General features: G+C 38.7%; 1 protein-coding gene across 1 annotated transcript in view; it reads right to left on the reverse strand.

Annotated features, from left to right (window-relative positions):
• The window catches only part of TRPC6 (transient receptor potential cation channel subfamily C member 6), a 116,805-nt gene extending 99,149 nt beyond the window's left edge, over positions 1–17,656 (reverse strand). Inside the window, exon 1 of the mRNA XM_027579667.2 lies at positions 17,394–17,656. Within this exon, the coding sequence (XP_027435468.1) occupies positions 17,394–17,563 (170 nt within the window). The 5' untranslated portion in view covers positions 17,564–17,656. The remainder of the gene's footprint in view (positions 1–17,393) is intronic.
• Positions 17,657–17,878: the final 222 nt, after the last annotated feature.

Below are 17,878 nucleotides of genomic sequence, written 5' to 3' on the forward strand. Positions count from 1 at the left end.
GTTACTTAGTCTCCCTGTGCCTCAAACTCCTCAAGTGTAAACTGCAGACAAGGACAAGTTCTGTTTAAGAACACTGTGAGCATGAAATGAGTTAATATATGTACAGTAATTACAATTCTACATGGTACATAGGAACTGCTCTCTGGATTAGCTGTTATTGTTGTAATTATTAATTTTAATAATTCAGAAAAAATTTTTAATTTTAAAATTTTATATAGGTTTTTTCTTGCTTCAGAAAACTTATAAGGTCATCAATAAAAAGCCTTCAAGAATAAAATATGTCTGACATATTTGTGTGACTGTTATTTGAAAACACAATTTCAAGTAAAAGGAAGAAAGTAAATATGTTAAAGAACTTGTGTATTTTTAAATTATTGGTGATGAATCTTACACTGCTAGCATTTTTTTAAAATTTTTTGTTATGTTAATCACCATACATTACATCATTAGTTTTTGATGTAGTGTTCCATGATTCATTGTTTGTGCATAACACCCAGTGCTCCATGCAGAACATGCCCTCTTTAATACCCATCACCAGGCTAACCCATCCCCCACCCCCCTCCCCACATTGCTAGCATTTAATGAGGTACATTTTAAAAGCACTGGATCCATCCTATTTACAAATGTTGATTTCCGCAATATATTGGCAATTACATCCTTTGCAACTATTTAACCCTATGATGAAAAATTTCAGATGGTACCTTAAAGGTGTGTGATAGCATATATTTTTTAACATTCTTTTAGAAAAACCAATGTGAATATCATAGAGACCACTGCTTTAGGAAAGTGAAAGTGTCCAGTTTTAAGGTATTCTCATCATCACTTTTACCAAGTTTTACCCAATTTTTTTCTAACAAGACTGCTCCTTTGGTATATATTCCCAGCAGCAGGGTACAGGGCTTCAGTGATCAACATCATCCTAGATATTTGATAGTATCAAGCTCATTTATGTTTTTGCCAATTTAGTGGATTTCAAATGATATATCTTTGTGACTGTTTTGGTGTTTTCCAGATTACTGATAAGACTGAGGATGATTGTTGGTCATTTGTGTTTCTGCTGCTGTGAGAAAGTTATGATCTTTGCCCGTCTTTTAGGGAATTTATAAATTTTCAGTATTTTATAAGTGGTCAGTTTCTTTTTCCAGTCTGTAGTCTGTCCTTCCTTTCTTGTTATGATACATTTTGATAGTTTCTTAATTTTTATGAATTAAATTTGTCAATTTTATAATTTATGCTTTGTGATTTCTGTGTGTGTGTCATAAGAATCCTTTCCTACCCCAAAGTCATTAAAAATTTTAAAGAAACTATAGATGCTTTGCCCCTTAAAATTCATCTGGAACGGATTTTTGTGTAGGATGTGAGGTGGAAATCCAATATCTGGGTTTTTTGCCCATATGGATATACAATTTCCTTAACACCATTTAATAAAAAATGTTTTTTTCTCACTGATTTGCCCAGCCACCTCTTTCTTATAAATTTGATTTCAATTAGTCTATTAGAACAATATCACACTGGCTTAATTAATTTTATAACCTTATGATGTGTTCTGATATTTGGTAAGACAAGTCCCTCCAGATGATTCTTCTTCACGAGTGTACTGACTATAATTTGGTTGTCTGCACATCTGTGTAAATCCCAGAATCAAGTCTGGCCAGTTAGCTCAGCTAGTTAGAGTGTAGTGGTAATAAACCTCAGAATCAACTTGTCAATCTTCCAGAGAGGAAACACAGAAGTTTGTTCCAAATGAAAGAACAGGATAGGTCATGGCCAGAGATCTAAGTGAAATAGATATAAATAATATGCCTGATAGAGAATTTAAAGTAATAATCATAAAGGTACTCACTGGACTTGAGAAAAGATTAGAATGCATGAGTGAGACCCATAACACAGAGATAAGAAATAACATACCAGAGACAAAGGGCTCAATAAATGAAAAGAGAAACACGCATGATGAAATGAACAGCAGGCTGGAAGAAGCAGAGGAACAAATTAATGACCTAGAAGACAGAGTAATGGAAAGTAATGAAGCTGAACAAAAGAGAGAAAAAAGAATTACACAAAATTAGAAGAGACTTAGGGAACTCAGTGATTCCAACAAATGTAGTAAGATTCATATTACAGGAGTCCCAGAAGAAGATAGAAAAGAGGGCAAAAAATTATTTGAAGAATAATACCTAAAAACTTCCCTAATCTGGGAAGGAAACAGATGTTCAGATGCATGAGGCACAAAGAACTCCCATCAAAATCAACAAAAGCAGATCTACACCAAGACATATTGTGATTAAATTGGCAAAATACAGTGATAAAGAAAAAAATTTTAAAGCAGCAAGACAAAGGAAGACAGTAATTTATAAGGGAAAACCCATAATGCTATGGTTTTCAGCAGGTTTTTCAGCAGAAGCTTTCCAAGACAGAAGGAAAAGGCATGATATATTCAATGTGCTGAAAGGGAAATGTCTGCAACCAATAATATTCCATCCAGCAAGGCTGTCATTCAGAATAGAAGAAAAGATAAAGAGTTTCTCAGACAAACAAAAACTAAAGGAGTTCATGATCATAAACCAGCCTTGCAAGAAATAATAAAGGGGACTCCAAGTGGAAAGGAGAGACCAAAACTGAAAGTATAAAGTTAGAAACACATAGGGAGTAAAAGTAACATTTCTGTAAGAAATCAGTCAAGGGACTCACAAAATGAAAGGAATGAAATATAACAACATATACCTAAAATGTGGGGAGAAGAGTAAAGAATGGGTTCAAACTTAAGCCACCATCAAGTTAATACAGACTGCTATATGAAGAACAGGTTCTATGCAAACTTAATGGTAACCATACATCAAAAACCACTAATAAACATGCAATAAATAAGAGAAAGGAATCCAAATTTATCACTAAAGAAAATCAGTAGACCATGAAAGAGAGAAAGACAAGAAAGGATCAAAGAAAATCTCCAAAAACAACCACAAAACAAATAATAAAATGACAATAAATACATACCTATCAATAATTACTTTGAATGTAGATGTACTAAATTCTGCAATCAAAAGACATAGGGTGACAGAATGGATAAGAAAACAAGACCCATCTCTGTGCTGCCTATAAGAGACTCATTTCAGACCTAAAGATACCTAGAGACTGAAAGTGAGGGGATGGAGAAACATCTATCATGCAAATGAAAGTCAAAAGAAAGCCAGAATAGCAATACTTATATTGGACAAAATAGACTTTAAAACAAAGACTGTCATAGGAGACAAGGATGGACCCTATAGGATAATAAAGGGGACAATCCATCAAGAAGATGTAACAATTGTAAATATTTATGCACCCAACATAGGAACACCCAAATACATAAAACAGTAACAAACATAAAGGAACTACTTGATAGTAATAAAACAATAGTAGGGGACTTTGATACCCTCCCCCCACAGCAATGGACAGATCATCTAAACAGAAAATCAACAAGAAAACAATGGCTTTGAATGACACACTGAACCAGATGGATTTAACAGATATGTCCACAACATTACATCCTAAAACAGCAAAATACACATCTTTTTCAAGTGCACCTGGAATATTTTCCAGAATAGATCACATATTAGCTCACAAAACAAGCCTCAACAAATTCAAGAAGACTGAAGTTATACCATGCATCTTTTCTGACCACAATGATAGGAAACTAGACATCAACCACAAGAAAAAAATCTGGAAAGGCCACAAACACATTGAGATTATATAACATGCTACTAAACAATGAATGGGTTGGCAAGGAAATAAATAAAGAATTACATGGGAACAAATGAAAATCAAAACGTGACAGTCTAAAACCTTTGGGATGCAGCAAAAGCAGTTCAAAGATGGAAGTTTATAGCAATACAAATCTAACTTAAGAAGAAAAATCTCGAACAACCTAAGCTTACACCTATAGGAGCTAGAAAAAGAACAACCAATAAAGCCAGCAGGAGGAGGAAAATAATGAAGATTAGAGCAGAAATAAATGATAAACTAAAAAAACCAATAGAACAGATCAATGAAACCAAGAACTGGTTCTTCAAAAAAATCAATAAAATTGATTACCCTCTATCCAGTCTTATCAAGAAAAATGTCCAGAGCCAAATGTTTTCACAGGTAAATTTAAACATTTAAGGAAGAATTAATACCTATTCTTCTCAAACTATTCCAAAATTATTCCAAAGCATAGAAAAGGAAGGAAAACTTCCAAATTCATTCTATGAGGCCAGCATTACCCTGATACCAAACCAGATAAAGACCCCACTAAAAAAGAGAACTACAGGCCAATATTCCTGATGAGCACAGATGCAAAAATTCTCAACAATAGCAAACCGAATTTAACAATACATTAAAAACATGATTCACCACAATCAAGTGGGATTTATTCCTGGGATGCAAGTGTGGTTCAATATTCACAAATCAATCAATGTGGTACATCATATCAATAAGACAAAGGATAAGAACCATAAAATCATTTCAATAGATGCAGAAAAAGCATTTGACAAAGTGCAACATCCAATCATGATTAAAAAAAACCCTCAATAAAGTAGGCTTAGAGGGAACATACCTCAACATAATAAAGGGCCATCTATGAAAAACCCACCACTGACATCATCCTCTGTGGTGAAAAACTAAGAGCTTTTCCCCCCAAGGTCAGGAAGGAGACAGAGATGTCCACTCTCACCACTCTCATTCAACAGAGTACTGAAGGTCCTAGCCACAGCAATTAGACAACAACAAAAAATCAAAGGCATCCAGATCAGTAAGGAAGAAGTCAAAATATCACTATTTACAGAAGACATGATCCTATAACCCTAAAGACTCCACCAAAATCCTGCTAGAACTGATAAATGAATTCAGTGAGGTTGCAGGATACAAAAATCAGTGTACAGAAATCTGTTGCATTTCTATACACCAATAATGAAGCAGCAGGAGGAGAAATTACAAAAACAATCCCATTTACAGTTGCACAGTTGCACCAAAAACAATAAGATACCTAGGAATAAACCTAACCAAAGAGGTAAAAGACCAGTACTCTGAAACATATAAAACACTGATGGAAGAATGTGAAGATGACACAAAAAAGTGAAAAGACATTCCATGCTCATGTATTGGAAGAACAAATATTGTTACCTAAAGTAATATAGACATTTTATATGTCTATATTTATATACATTTATATACACATGTCTATATACATATAGAATTTATATACATTAATGCAATCCCTATCAAAATACCAAAGTAGTTTTCACAGAACTAAAATAAACAATTCTACCATTTGTATGGAACCACAAAAGACCATGAATAGCCAAAGCAATCATGAAAAAGAAAAGCAAAGCTGGAGGCATCACAATGCCAGACTTCAAGTTATATTACAAAGCTGTAGTAACCAAAATAGTATGGTACTGGCACAGAAATAGACACACAGATCAATAGAATGGAATAGAAAACCCAAAAATAAAACCACAGCTATATGATCAACTAATCTTCAACAAAGCAGGAAATATCCAATGGGGAAAAGATAGTCTCTTCAACAAATGGTGTTGGGAAAACTGGACAGCTACATGAAAAAGAATGGAACAGTACCACTTTCTTACACCATACACAAAATAAATTCAAAATGGATTGAAGACCTAAATGTGAAACATGAAACCATAAAAATTCTAGAAGAAAACACAAGCAGTAATCTCTCTGACATCGGCCATAGCAATTTTTTTCTAGATATGTCTCCTAAGGCAAGGAAAACAAAAGCAAAAATGAACTATTGGGACTACGTCAAAATAAAAAGCTTCTGCACAGCAAAGGAAACAGTCAACAAAACTGAAAGGCAGCCTACTGAATGGGAGAAGATATTTGCAAATGACATACCCTATAAAAGGTTAGTATCCAAAATATATAAAGAACTTACAACTCAACCTCCAAAAACCACATAATCCAATTAGAAAATGGGTAGAAGACATGAACAGCTATTTCTCCAAAGAAGACATCCAGATGACCAACAGGCACATGAAAAGATGCTCAACATCATAATTTTGTAGTGGTCCTCTATCTCCCTACTAATGGCTTTTCCTTTAAAGAATTTTTTTTCTTTTGATTTAGTGTACCTACCCATATTTCTCGTTGTGTTTGCCAGATATATCTTTTTTCCTCTCTTGATGCCCAGTGTTTCCATTTCCTTACATTTTGGATATGTCTCACAATTAAATGAAAAATAGCTGGATTAAGAAAATTCTATTTTATAAATCTATTATTTTCCCCCTTGGTGAATTTTGTCAGTTAAATTTATTATCTTAACTGATACACAGGGACTTGTTTTTACCATCTTATTTTTTGCTTTGAATTTACCCCGCTTCCTTTTCTAGGCTTCTTTTTCCCCAGTTCTTTGTCTATTTTCCTCTTTCTATTTTCCCTCCACTGGTTGGTAGAGTTTTACACTCTTGTTTCTACGCTTATATATTCTTATACAGGTTGCCTTTGAAAATTTACAGCATAGAGTTACAGCATCACCCTTCCCAAGCAACATCACTCAGAATTTTTTTTAAGTCTGGTAACTCCCTCCCAGCTTGCATGATACTGCTGAGCATTTTGGTTCTGTCCTTTAAACCCACAAATTAGAATTACTATTATAGGAGAATGGTTACTTAAGGTTATCTATATATGTGTCCCATATTGCTCCCACTCCTTTGCTACCTCAGACCATCCTCCTAGGGAAAGTTTCCAGTCTAGTGCAGACTGTCCCTGACTTATGACAGTTCTGCTTACACTTTTTCAACTTTATGACAGTGTGAAAATGATACACATTCAGTAGAAACCATACATTGAATGTTGAATTTTGATACTTTTTTCCAGGACTAGCAGCATGTGGTCAGATACTGTCTGACTGTTTACAAGATCATTTTTAAGGAGTCTGTTCGAATCTAGCTCCAGCGCCTCGCTCCTGTGTGTGGACCTCTCCGTACTTATTGTCACACACGTGTTGTTAGCTTCACTGTGCCTCCGTCTCTTTCATCAGTTCTGAAGATGTTGCCAATTATTTTTCAGCTATTTCCTCATCTATTCTCTGCATTCCTTGTGGAAGGGGCTTGGAATATATAGAATGTCTCCCCAATTCCAGCCTCGCCATCTGTTAACCTCTCTTACAATTTACGCTCTCTTTCTGCATTCTGAGAGACTTCTTGGTTTCCTACCTTCTAGGGCACAGGTCACTTCTCTTCCCATACAAGCAACTCTCTTTCAGGACAGACACGGTCTTCCACACTTTCATCCATTGATCTTTTTATCTCCAACAATACATATTTTTTAATTTATGAAAGTTGTATTGTTTGTTGGGTTTTTTTTCAATATGATTGCTCATCTTGGACAATTTCTTTTGCTTGTTCACTTGTAGGATTCCATCTTTATTTCTTGATGTAATTCATACAGAGTCATTTTCTATTCTTATCATGAATCCTTATACAAATTCTTTGGGGGATTTATAGCTCATATGTGGTTTCTGCTGACTCCCACTAATGACGGCTGTTTTCTTCTGTAAGATGAATTAAATAAATACCCACTCACAACCAAGGATCACCAATTTGTAGAGAACCTAGGGGACCGGTGATAATTGAAGAGTCTCAGGTCAAAGGCAGTCTCCTGAACCTGATTTCAGGAATCCTGCCTTTCAAGAGAACTCACTGCTCTGCGGCTCCACTAGCCTAGGTCTTGTGTATGTGCAAAGACAGAGGCTGGGGGCTTACTCTCCTCACTTCCTGCAAGCACAGAAACACAAATTGTATTATACAGAATCTAGTCATTTTGTAATAGGATGACTGCCAAGATAATCTATTCTGTTACATCACTGGAGGCAGAATTTCAAAAAAGTCTTCAAAACCTCATAATATTCAGAAAAAGAAATTCAGCTAAGTGATAATAAGCTTATTTAATAAGAAAATTTTTACCCTTTGGGAAATTTTATCCCATAAAATCTTGGGTGATCTAAAGAACAAACTACTCCATATTTTCTGAAATTACAGATAATCCAAATCAGGAAGAAGGTCAAGAAGATAGAAATAAAATTCTTTTGTCCTCTAGTTTAAATAGAAAATTACTGCAACATACTTTTATTTATGAAATAAACTAGAAAGATCATTTTTCTCATTCTTTCTCATAAAACACATTACTTTCCTGACATTGTATCAAGCATAACATATAGACACATCATTTATTGTCCTAAAATATATCAATAGTACCTGGTATATAGTAATATTTGATGAGAACTTACTGAATTAAAATATATTTCCCAACTTATCTGATAATATCTGATCATTGGATCCTAGGTAGAAAAATGAATGTTTAAATCTCATAGCTTTGTTCTTGGATAAATACATAGTAATGGTTTTCTTGATTTAAATTAGGTTTAGTTCCTAACTCTGGTTTTCATAGTGAATCTAAAGTACCTGAAACAATAGAATTCCAAAATTCTGGGGCATTTTTTTAATGTTATTCCTAGGCAATCCTCCTAGTACTTCTGATCTGGTTGGACTTTCATAATTCTTAGGGACTCTATATTTTTAAAAAACAATCCAGGGGATTCTGATATATAGCCAGATTTGCAAACCAGGTCCTCATCCTCTGGTACATATGTTTAAACAAGAGGCTGCTAATATATTCTCTGTGTTTACATCATATAATGTGCAACACTCTTCCTTTAGTAAATACCTCTCACTATAATGTTCTAGTGAGAGTGTCTCTGACTCTTGCAGCTATCTTGGGTGAAGATAGCTGCTAAGCCCCTCTGGGTGTAAGGGGGACTGTAAAACAATTGGAAAATAATTGATCCAATCTCTAGAAGACAGATTGTAATGAAAATCAACTAGATGACTCTGACTTCTGAAGGTCTGCCCAGGCATGACTCAGTCCAAATCAAAGTTATCAATATATTATCAATAATATGCAACTTTCAGACCATTTTCACTTAACCATGCCTTTCTCACTTTCTTGATTTTAACTTGAATCATTTCATTCAAGTACGTAAGACTTTCCTAGATATAAAGAGTTTTGGTCTTGGGAAGTTCAGTTTTTACAAAATTGTTTCCATTTAACTTATATAAAAATTCAAGTACCTTTCCTCTCACCATTTTAGTAAAAACAAAAAAGACAAATCCCCCTGGTGTTTTGTCAACACAATGTAAAAAAGAAAGAAAGAAAGAAAGAAATCGTTTATATTAATATTTTTTGCTTGTAGGATTATTAAAAATATTTAACAAGCACTATTTTAGGGCTCAAGCATATACCACAACACTCTTAGAATTCATCAAATGACCTGAACTACAGGAACATGAAACTCCAATATTGCAGTGTTTCTGAAAAAGCTAAGAGGGAAACATGGTACTTTAGCAGCAGAACCTAGCAACACCATGTGAGGCCCAGAGAGAAAAGAACTTTAGAGATAAGGCCAACACACTGAAATCAGTTTGTCTAAAAGAAACATCGATTCATTCATTCAACAAACATCTCATGAGTCCCCAGTCACTGTTTACAGGCTAGGTCCCTGTCCTCAGGGAGGTGCCATTCCCATGGAGGGAAAGAAGTACAGACAAGGAGGGTCAAAAACAAACAAGCAAGCTCACAAATAGGAGCTCACATAACCTGTCAACTATGAGCTCAAGTTCTGGTTCAGATGCTTGACGAACATAAAAAGGGAAGTTACCTTACGTTTCTAAAACCTCTGCTTCCTCATTTGCAGATGGAAATCACAGAAACTACCGCGCGGGTTTGCTGGGAGGATCAAATAATATAAATAAAGCAAAAGATTGTCATAGTCCTATCTGTGTTTTAACATCAGCTAGAGAATAAAGTTCAAAGCCTGTAAATTCTGGACAGACCAGAAAGGATGTCCTTACCCCTAGCATCTTTCCTGTCCCATCTCCTCTCTCATTGCCCCTAACTCTAGCACACAGGACAGTAGGGACTGTTAGTAAAACAGCCTAGCTCCCTATAATTGCAAAGTCATTTTAATTGCCTAGCACCAACAGCTTTTGGTCTATCATGGGCTCTTTGAGTTCTTTAAGGAAATGCTGTATCACCATAGTTCTTTTTGGCACCGAGAACAAGTTCATGTGGAAAAACATGGGCATTGAAGATTCTGAGTTGAAAAGTGACTCAGAAAAATCCATTTCTGGATGTGAAGGAACTTGGGGAATACTTTAACCAAATTTATTTTGTTTAGATTTCCTTTTTTCATATATGCATAAAAGTTACATACAACCCAAATCTCTATCTAATTAAGAATAAAGAGCTGTTTCAGTACATACAAAACAAAAATCTAAAGTATAGTTTAATCGATAGGATTTTTTTGCTTCTGTTTTCAACGCATAGAAAACATCAGGGCAGGCTACACGACTGATAGAACTTTAGATTCAATGAAACATGGTGTTTGTGGTTCCCAAATATGACACCTGGCATAGCAAAGGAGTTAAATAAGTATTTGGTGAAAGAAATTAATGCATTCTGCAAAATGGAATACAGTGTCTGGCCCTGAATGTCCCTCCAAGAAAAGATGTTCTGCAGAAAACATTCCCCTGGGATTCTCACTGGGCCGAGGGATATGCATCTCACCACTGGCACCATCCCTCAACCTATTCATTGCAAAATTCTGTCCAAAAGAACTTAACATAGTAACAATAAAAACTAGTTTTATCTGTTACAGTTTAACTGCCTAAAAGAATTTCAAAAAGAGCTTTAGAGACATGCCGCTTCCAATTCTTATTATGACTCCCAAGATGCTCTTGTTGGTAATTCCCACGAAGAGATCTCTTCGCAATTTTGTGTGAGGGTTTTTGTGCTACAAACCAGAGCTACTGGAATTTAAAGATGAAACATGTCTTGAGTAAACAGTGAGTCTTAACATGGCTATCCACACTGTAATTTCTTCTGGCAATATACACTTCCAGATGACTACCACGTAAGATGCTTTTAAAAACTATGCAGATCGTGCCATGACATTTGCATTCACTACCTGGTACATCACTGCACAGAAGTGACTTCATCCCCACGACAGACAGAAATGAAGAATAAAAGAAAGCTTCCTTTTTTGTAACCTCTGCAGAGTCCTACTCACCTTCTGGATCGTTTGGTAAAATTAGTAAGTCATCTACAGATTAGTTAGCTTTGGTACATTCATAATTTTCCTTTGGTGAAAAAGACTGGCAGTTTTTCAAAACCTAGCTTCCCTGTTCATCTGGTTAAGTGATAATGTGAAGTCTTCTACTCCTTCCGTCTTCCTTCCTCTTTCTGTCAACTAAGCGTGTAATCTTTAGCAAGTCACTTAACCTCTCTGCTGTGGTATTCTTTTTCTTTCTTATCAGTAAAATGGGGATTATAAAAGTGCATACCCCGTAGGCTTGTTGAGTAGTATGAAGTCACTTAACACTGAGGCACTTAGAAGAGTCTCCCACGTAGAAGCCGCTAAAGCCCTTAACAAATCCAGCCACTGTTTCCATTATTGCTGCACATGATCAAATAAGGTCAACAGAAATGAATCAATAAATTAATAAATTTGTGAAAGACGAAGTGGAATATAAAGCTCGATCCTCAGAGATGATGATTTCAGTAGAAAGAGAAGGTAGAGGCAAAGCATACTGATTATGCTCTTCGTAAGCTTCCTCCCTGTCTCCTCCACTCACCCAGAGTATAACTTGATACAATGAGCACAGGACAGCACTCTTGCTTCAGTAGATCAGGGCCAACCTGTGCTGTCTCAAGTCCGTATGAAAAGACAGAAAAGAAATGTTGCAGGTGCTCTCCAAGGGCACGTGCTGCCATGTATCCAGCTGTGGGGGATGCTGAGTAGGGACTGTGTGCAACCTCCCAGCCCAAGAACTTGCTAGCTGTATCACTGCCTCAACATTGCTTAATTTCAGCATTGCCATTTATAAATTGGACATTACGAATAGCCCAGTGGCCACTCCGAAGAGCAAACTACATTTGAATGACAGGTAGAAAAGGACCTGCAACAAGGTAGGTATTCAAAACTGTTAGTCCCCCAAATATATATAAATATTTTCAAGAAACTCCCAGTAAACGGTGAGTAGCTCAGTTAACATCACTTCTTCTCTTTGTCCTGACTGCGTTACCTGAATTAGGTAGAGAACAATTATGCTGCAATCATCTATGTTGTTTGGGAATCTGTAACATTCATTTCTATATGCTTGCTGCAAACAGACCTTCTACAAGAAATGTGATTCAATCAATTCCAAAGGCTTAAGAATCTTGAACAGCATACCAATTTTAGATGCCAAAGTTTAACTGAAATTTGGCGTATAGATGAGCCCTTCTCCCTGTACTGAAAGTCCCAGAAGATTCTTAAACAAAGAGCAATCACAAATGGTAATTTCATCCAACTGGATCCAATTATATTTAGCATATTTTATAGAAGAGGGAGAAAAATAAGAATGGACTCAAGAAAATGTTTCCTTTATGATTTACTCTCTAGGAGGTGAAGATGAATTGCCTTATGAAGTTACTTCTTATAACACAAGGAACATAACTGTCTAGAAAAAAAATGCAATGTCTTCCTAGAGATAAACATTCTATTACAGAATATGGGCCTTTCAGCACATCTGCCAGTAACCCCACAACCTGCAAAGATCACCCCCTTAAAAAAGTGTTCATGAGAATAATTTGTTATCAGCAGATGTTGAGTATTTCAAGCCAGGGGAGCTTTGGAAACAAAATGCGTAGTTTCTGCCATGCAGAACAGACCTCCAAAGAAGAGACTCACCATAAATCCAAGAGACTGGGGCAGATGTTGATTCATAAATGAAGGAGGGGAAGCAAATGCAAAGGTGGTTTTTACATTTGCTTTTCCCCTACTAGCAGCTTCCAAACTGCAAGCCCTTAACCAAAGTCCAGGTCTTTGCTTCATGGTTATAGATACTATTTTTTCAAAGGTCGTAATGAATACTAAGATCCTCTCTGACATCTAAACTACTACAAACAAATCCCTTTTTGTCCATATTCATATTTAAAGAGATCCTATAAGCAATGGAACACCAACTTTGTATAAAACATTACATTAATAATTTCTTTTATGTAAAAGAACAACCACAGCGCTTACAAGCTACACATTATATAACAGGTATCAAGACACATTGTGAGTACATTTCCATTGTATATATTTTTATTTTAGAACTTATTCAAGTCACTTGTATCTTGGTTCATTTTAAATATCTCCCCTTGTCTTTAATGTTCTGCAATTTCAACATGATATGTTTAAAGGGGTTTAGTTTTCTGGTTTGCACTAATATTTTTGTACTTTATAAACATGAGACTTTACCATCTCTGGAAAATCATCACCCACTATCTATTCAAACATGCATCTCCCTTGTAGTATGTGTTCTCTCCTGGGACTCCTGTCTTCTTGTTCCATAACTCAATAACATTCATATTTTTCATTTACTTATGTCGATGCATTCTGGGTATTATCATCAATTATGCTATGGTTAATCTGCATTTTAACCCTCCCATTGAGTTATTTCAAAATTTTATTTTTCATTTATAGATTTTTCTGTTTGTCTTTAAAAAATTAGGCTTTTATTTTCTTGAGGTCTGATTTCTTGTTATATATTGTTGACATTTTATACATGCCCATTTTACATTCTCTCTCATGTTGTTCTATTATGTCAAGTGTTTAAGTTTAAAAACTGCTGTTGTGTCTTCTGCTGACTCTCCCCAGGGATTATATCATCTGCTCACTCTCATTCGTGATTGATCATTTCCTTGTACGTCCAGTCATGTATTACAGCGAGCATTTCTTCAGCGGGCTTGCTGTTTCCTTGAAAATCCTTGGCAGTCTAGATGATTGGTGCTGTCGCTTAGGGATGGCTTTGTGCTTTACTCTTCGAGGATCCCCAGGGGTATTTTCTGACATGAAGATTTCTAGGTCAGCAAGTGGTGTAAAAAACAAGAGCAAAAACAAAAACTCACATGACACAGGAGCAAAGAATACAATTCTTAGCCAAGGATTTCTTTTTCTCTTACTAATCGGGTTTCTTGTTCTCACTCATTGCTGGTGGCATTTTTCCAGCCTAACTTTTCATTAAAGGAAAGGTCCTGGTCTTACACAGGGGGCAGGCATGTCTTAGTCCCAGCTCCATGGCTCATCTGGAACCAAGGCCTTAGCGTCATCTCTGTCCCATGCAGACATTAGACTCCAGCCACCATGTTCATGCAGATGCATAACCCACGAAGCAGCCACAGCTCAATTCAACACAGGCTATACCCACTTTTAATTGCTTTGCTTCGGGCACATGGTGATAATCCTTCTTCACTGATTCACTGATTGCAAAATTAGTTAATGTTTTGAAATCATTTTAAATATTTTATCTAGTTTTATGAGGTATCTGTAACCATAAAATTTTTTTTAGATTATCTCCATCTACTGCATTGCAAGAGCTTAATCAATTAGTCCTTCCCAAGCAGAAGGTTGGTGGAACTGTATTTCAGATCTTGAGTAGTTAGTAACCCTCCACATTATTTTTTACATCCAGGATTCTTCCCCATGTTCAGAAGTAATGGACTAGAGACAAACTTTTAACATCTAAGTGAAATAACTCTCTGACATACCTCCTGGGACCCGGGGAGGACTTAGACCATTTCTTGCTAGTCGCCATCACCAACTGATCAAAAGAGGGTGTTTTAACTGATTTCTGACTAAAAGTAGGAAAGAGAGAGAAAGGGCATCTTTTTTTCCTAAACAGTATTTCTAATGTTACCACTTAAACACTATTAAGGCCTGAAAATATGCAACTGCTCTCAAGATGATTTGCCACAATTTTCAGCAGTAAAAGCCCCATGATATAAACAACATAAAAATCTTTCCACCTATGTAAACTATGAAACAGAAATTTTTAGCAAAAGTTACAGAATTTATCCCACAGAAGTGACAACTTGCAATAATTTGTGATCTTCTAAGGGAAAAATCTCAATGCTTTGAGAAAATGGTGATGTCCATATCTCCAGTGTGCTAATGACTGCCACTTTCACAAGTTATTCACCTCCCACTCTAGGAAAATAGATGACATTGTTTACATCACAAGTCAAAAGCATAAGGAAGGGCTTTTTTGTACTCTCTACCAGAATGAAGTGATTTTCTTTAGTTCCATCTTGTACATCATAGGTGTGAAGTACTGTTGTTGACTGGTCTAAAGACTGTACTTAATTATTCAACTGGAAAAAATAAAAAAACTCACCAGAGTAGGCAGTGATGAAAACTAACTATAGAATCTTATGAAAATAGTAGATTTAGACAAAACAAACTATTATTCTGGAATATGGTTCATCCTGTAATTAATTATAGTATCTTTGACATGATACGGGGGTGTTCATTATGAATTGAAGCACATTAAAATATTTCTGTCATCGCTCTGCTGTCCTGGTCTACACATTTAGAATGGTCTGAGATTCCTGAAGATTGGAGAATGCTTATTCTTTAGAGAGTACATAATGTTAAGAAGTGGATAAATCAATAAGGCGATGGGTCACATTCGAAGAAAGCACTGGGGAAAGTTTACAGGACAATTTGGAATTATTACTTCACTTAGTCTCTCTCACTCCTAATTTAAACCACAAATTTTTAAAATCAAATTATTTTTCTCACAGACCCAGTAACAAATGATTATAGGACGATCAGGTGAAAAAAACTTTAAATTTTCTCTACAGGACAGCCTGATTGTTAAAAAGCAGTATAGCTTTTTAAAGTTGCTTAATTAGCCACAGGTAACATTATCAAATATCTAACCCTCAGGCTTAGTGGGTCTCAAGCCTAAGCCAATAAAAAAATTCACTTATGTTTTAAACATATACCCTCAAAGCACATTTGAAAATAGCTGTATTCAGAATATCCAGGATTGATTTGTTTTTCTTCCTGTCTGTTGTTCTTGGCATGTATCTCCTTGCTCCTCAGAGTGTGGTCCATGGACTAGCATCATCTCAGAGATCATTAGATACACAGAATCTTGGGCTGCACCTGGGCCCTACTGCATCAGAATCTGCATTTTAACAAGATTCCCGGGTAATTCGTCTGCCCATTAAGGTTTGAGAAGCACGGTGCTGTAAGACGTAGAAATATTTTCTAATTCAATGTCAAGTATGAGATTCTTTTGTGGATGATGAAAATGTCATGGAATTAGATAATGATTTTTTCACACCTCTGTGGATATATTAACCACTGATATGTACAAAGTAAATAGGTGAACTCTATGGTATGTGAAATATATCTTAATTTTTGAGAAAGAAAGAAAAGATAATAGTACATACTTTCAAATTGTACAGCACAAAGATGAATGGAACCAGTTCCAACTTTTTTCTATCTTGGGAAAAAATTAGATGCACCATTTCCTGGGGCTCACCTCTTCCTGAGAAAGGGAACACACCAGTCCTTGACGCTGGGCAGACCTGACCAAGGTTTTGCAGGAGCTGGTAGGGGGGATGGAGTGGGGAGCTGAGCGTCCCCAGCACCCCCACCACGTACTCTAGAGCGGCTTACCGAACTGCAGCTGAGAGCTGCTTTCCTTGGGAAACCGCGTGCGGAAAGAACGTCAGGAACCCACACTACCCAATCGAGGGAAGTGACAAAGAAGCAGACAGGCTGTCCGCCAGCCGCCCCTGAGCTCCCGGGCGTGTGCAGGAGGGAAGGCTTCTCCCTTATTCCACCCCCTGCCCGCCCCCGCCAACCCCCAACCTCCCTCGCAGAAAAACCCCTCCAGATTCTTAAAATCCGGTAGTCGCTCTGGGTTCCCCGCAAACGCCCTCGACCCCCTCGCCTCCACAGCGGACGAGTCTCACGCCCCGCACCCCCTGGGCGCCCCCGGGGGAACGTCTGGCGCTCAGGGTGGGAAAGCCTCCCGCGCTTCCCTGTCCCCGACCTAACCCGGCGACCTGGGGGCCGGGCGTGCCGGGTAAGCTCGCCCCTCCACTGACACCTGCGAACTTGTGCGGGGTCTGGCAGCGGGAGGGCCCGAGCGCGCCCGGCTGAGGGCAGGGGCAGCAGCGCGCGCGGACGCGGGGCGCTCCGGGGACCCTGAGCCCGGTAGCCCTCTCTCCGTCAGACCCCGAGTCTCGCGGCCCAGCCCGTGCCCAGGGGTCTGAGCGGACGGGGAGCCGCTGGGACTCGAGACCCACACCTGCCCATCCTTCGCGGAGTCGGTACCCCGAGGTCACGCTCTCCGGGGCCAACATAACCGTGTGTGCTCACCAGGGACAAAACCTAGACGCGCGCGCCCCTCCGCTCGCTCGGGACCCAGCCCAGGCTCGCACGGCCCGGGAAGGGACACGCGTGTCCAGACGCGCGCGGCCCCGGCTCCCCCCTCCCGCCCGCACCCCCCGCCCGCGGCGCCCGCACTCACAGGCAGGGGTAGTAGCCGTAGGCCGGCCGCGGGGGCTGAGGGCAGCAGTCGTCTCCGGGCTCCGAGTCCAAGAGCAGGTAGTCCTGGCTCTCGTTGCGCCGCGCGCCGGCCCCGACCATCCCCCGGGGAGAGCCGCCCTTGCGGGTCGCGAACACCGGGCTCTCGTTCATGGCGCGAGCGCCCCGCCGGCGGAGGGCCGGCTCTCGGGGAAGGCACGTCGGCGGGCCAGGCAGGCCGGTGCGCAGAGACCCCGCGCGCAGGGGCCCGCCACCCCCGTCCGACCGGCCGCCGGCAGACCGGCGCTCGGGGCACCGAGTTGAGGGGGTTGCGGACGTCCGCGGTTCCGAGCTCTGCGAGCGGCTCCCAGGCCGGCCGAGGGAGAAGTCACCACTCAGGGGGTCACTAGGGGACCTGGCCCGAGCGCGTCCGGCGAGGGGACCCCGCGGGGAGGGGGCCGGGGCTGCGGGGCGGAGCGTGCGCGGGCG

Source organism: Zalophus californianus, chromosome 11 (assembly GCF_009762305.2).
Source record: "Zalophus californianus isolate mZalCal1 chromosome 11, mZalCal1.pri.v2, whole genome shotgun sequence".
NCBI classification, from domain to species: domain Eukaryota; kingdom Metazoa; phylum Chordata; class Mammalia; order Carnivora; family Otariidae; genus Zalophus; species Zalophus californianus.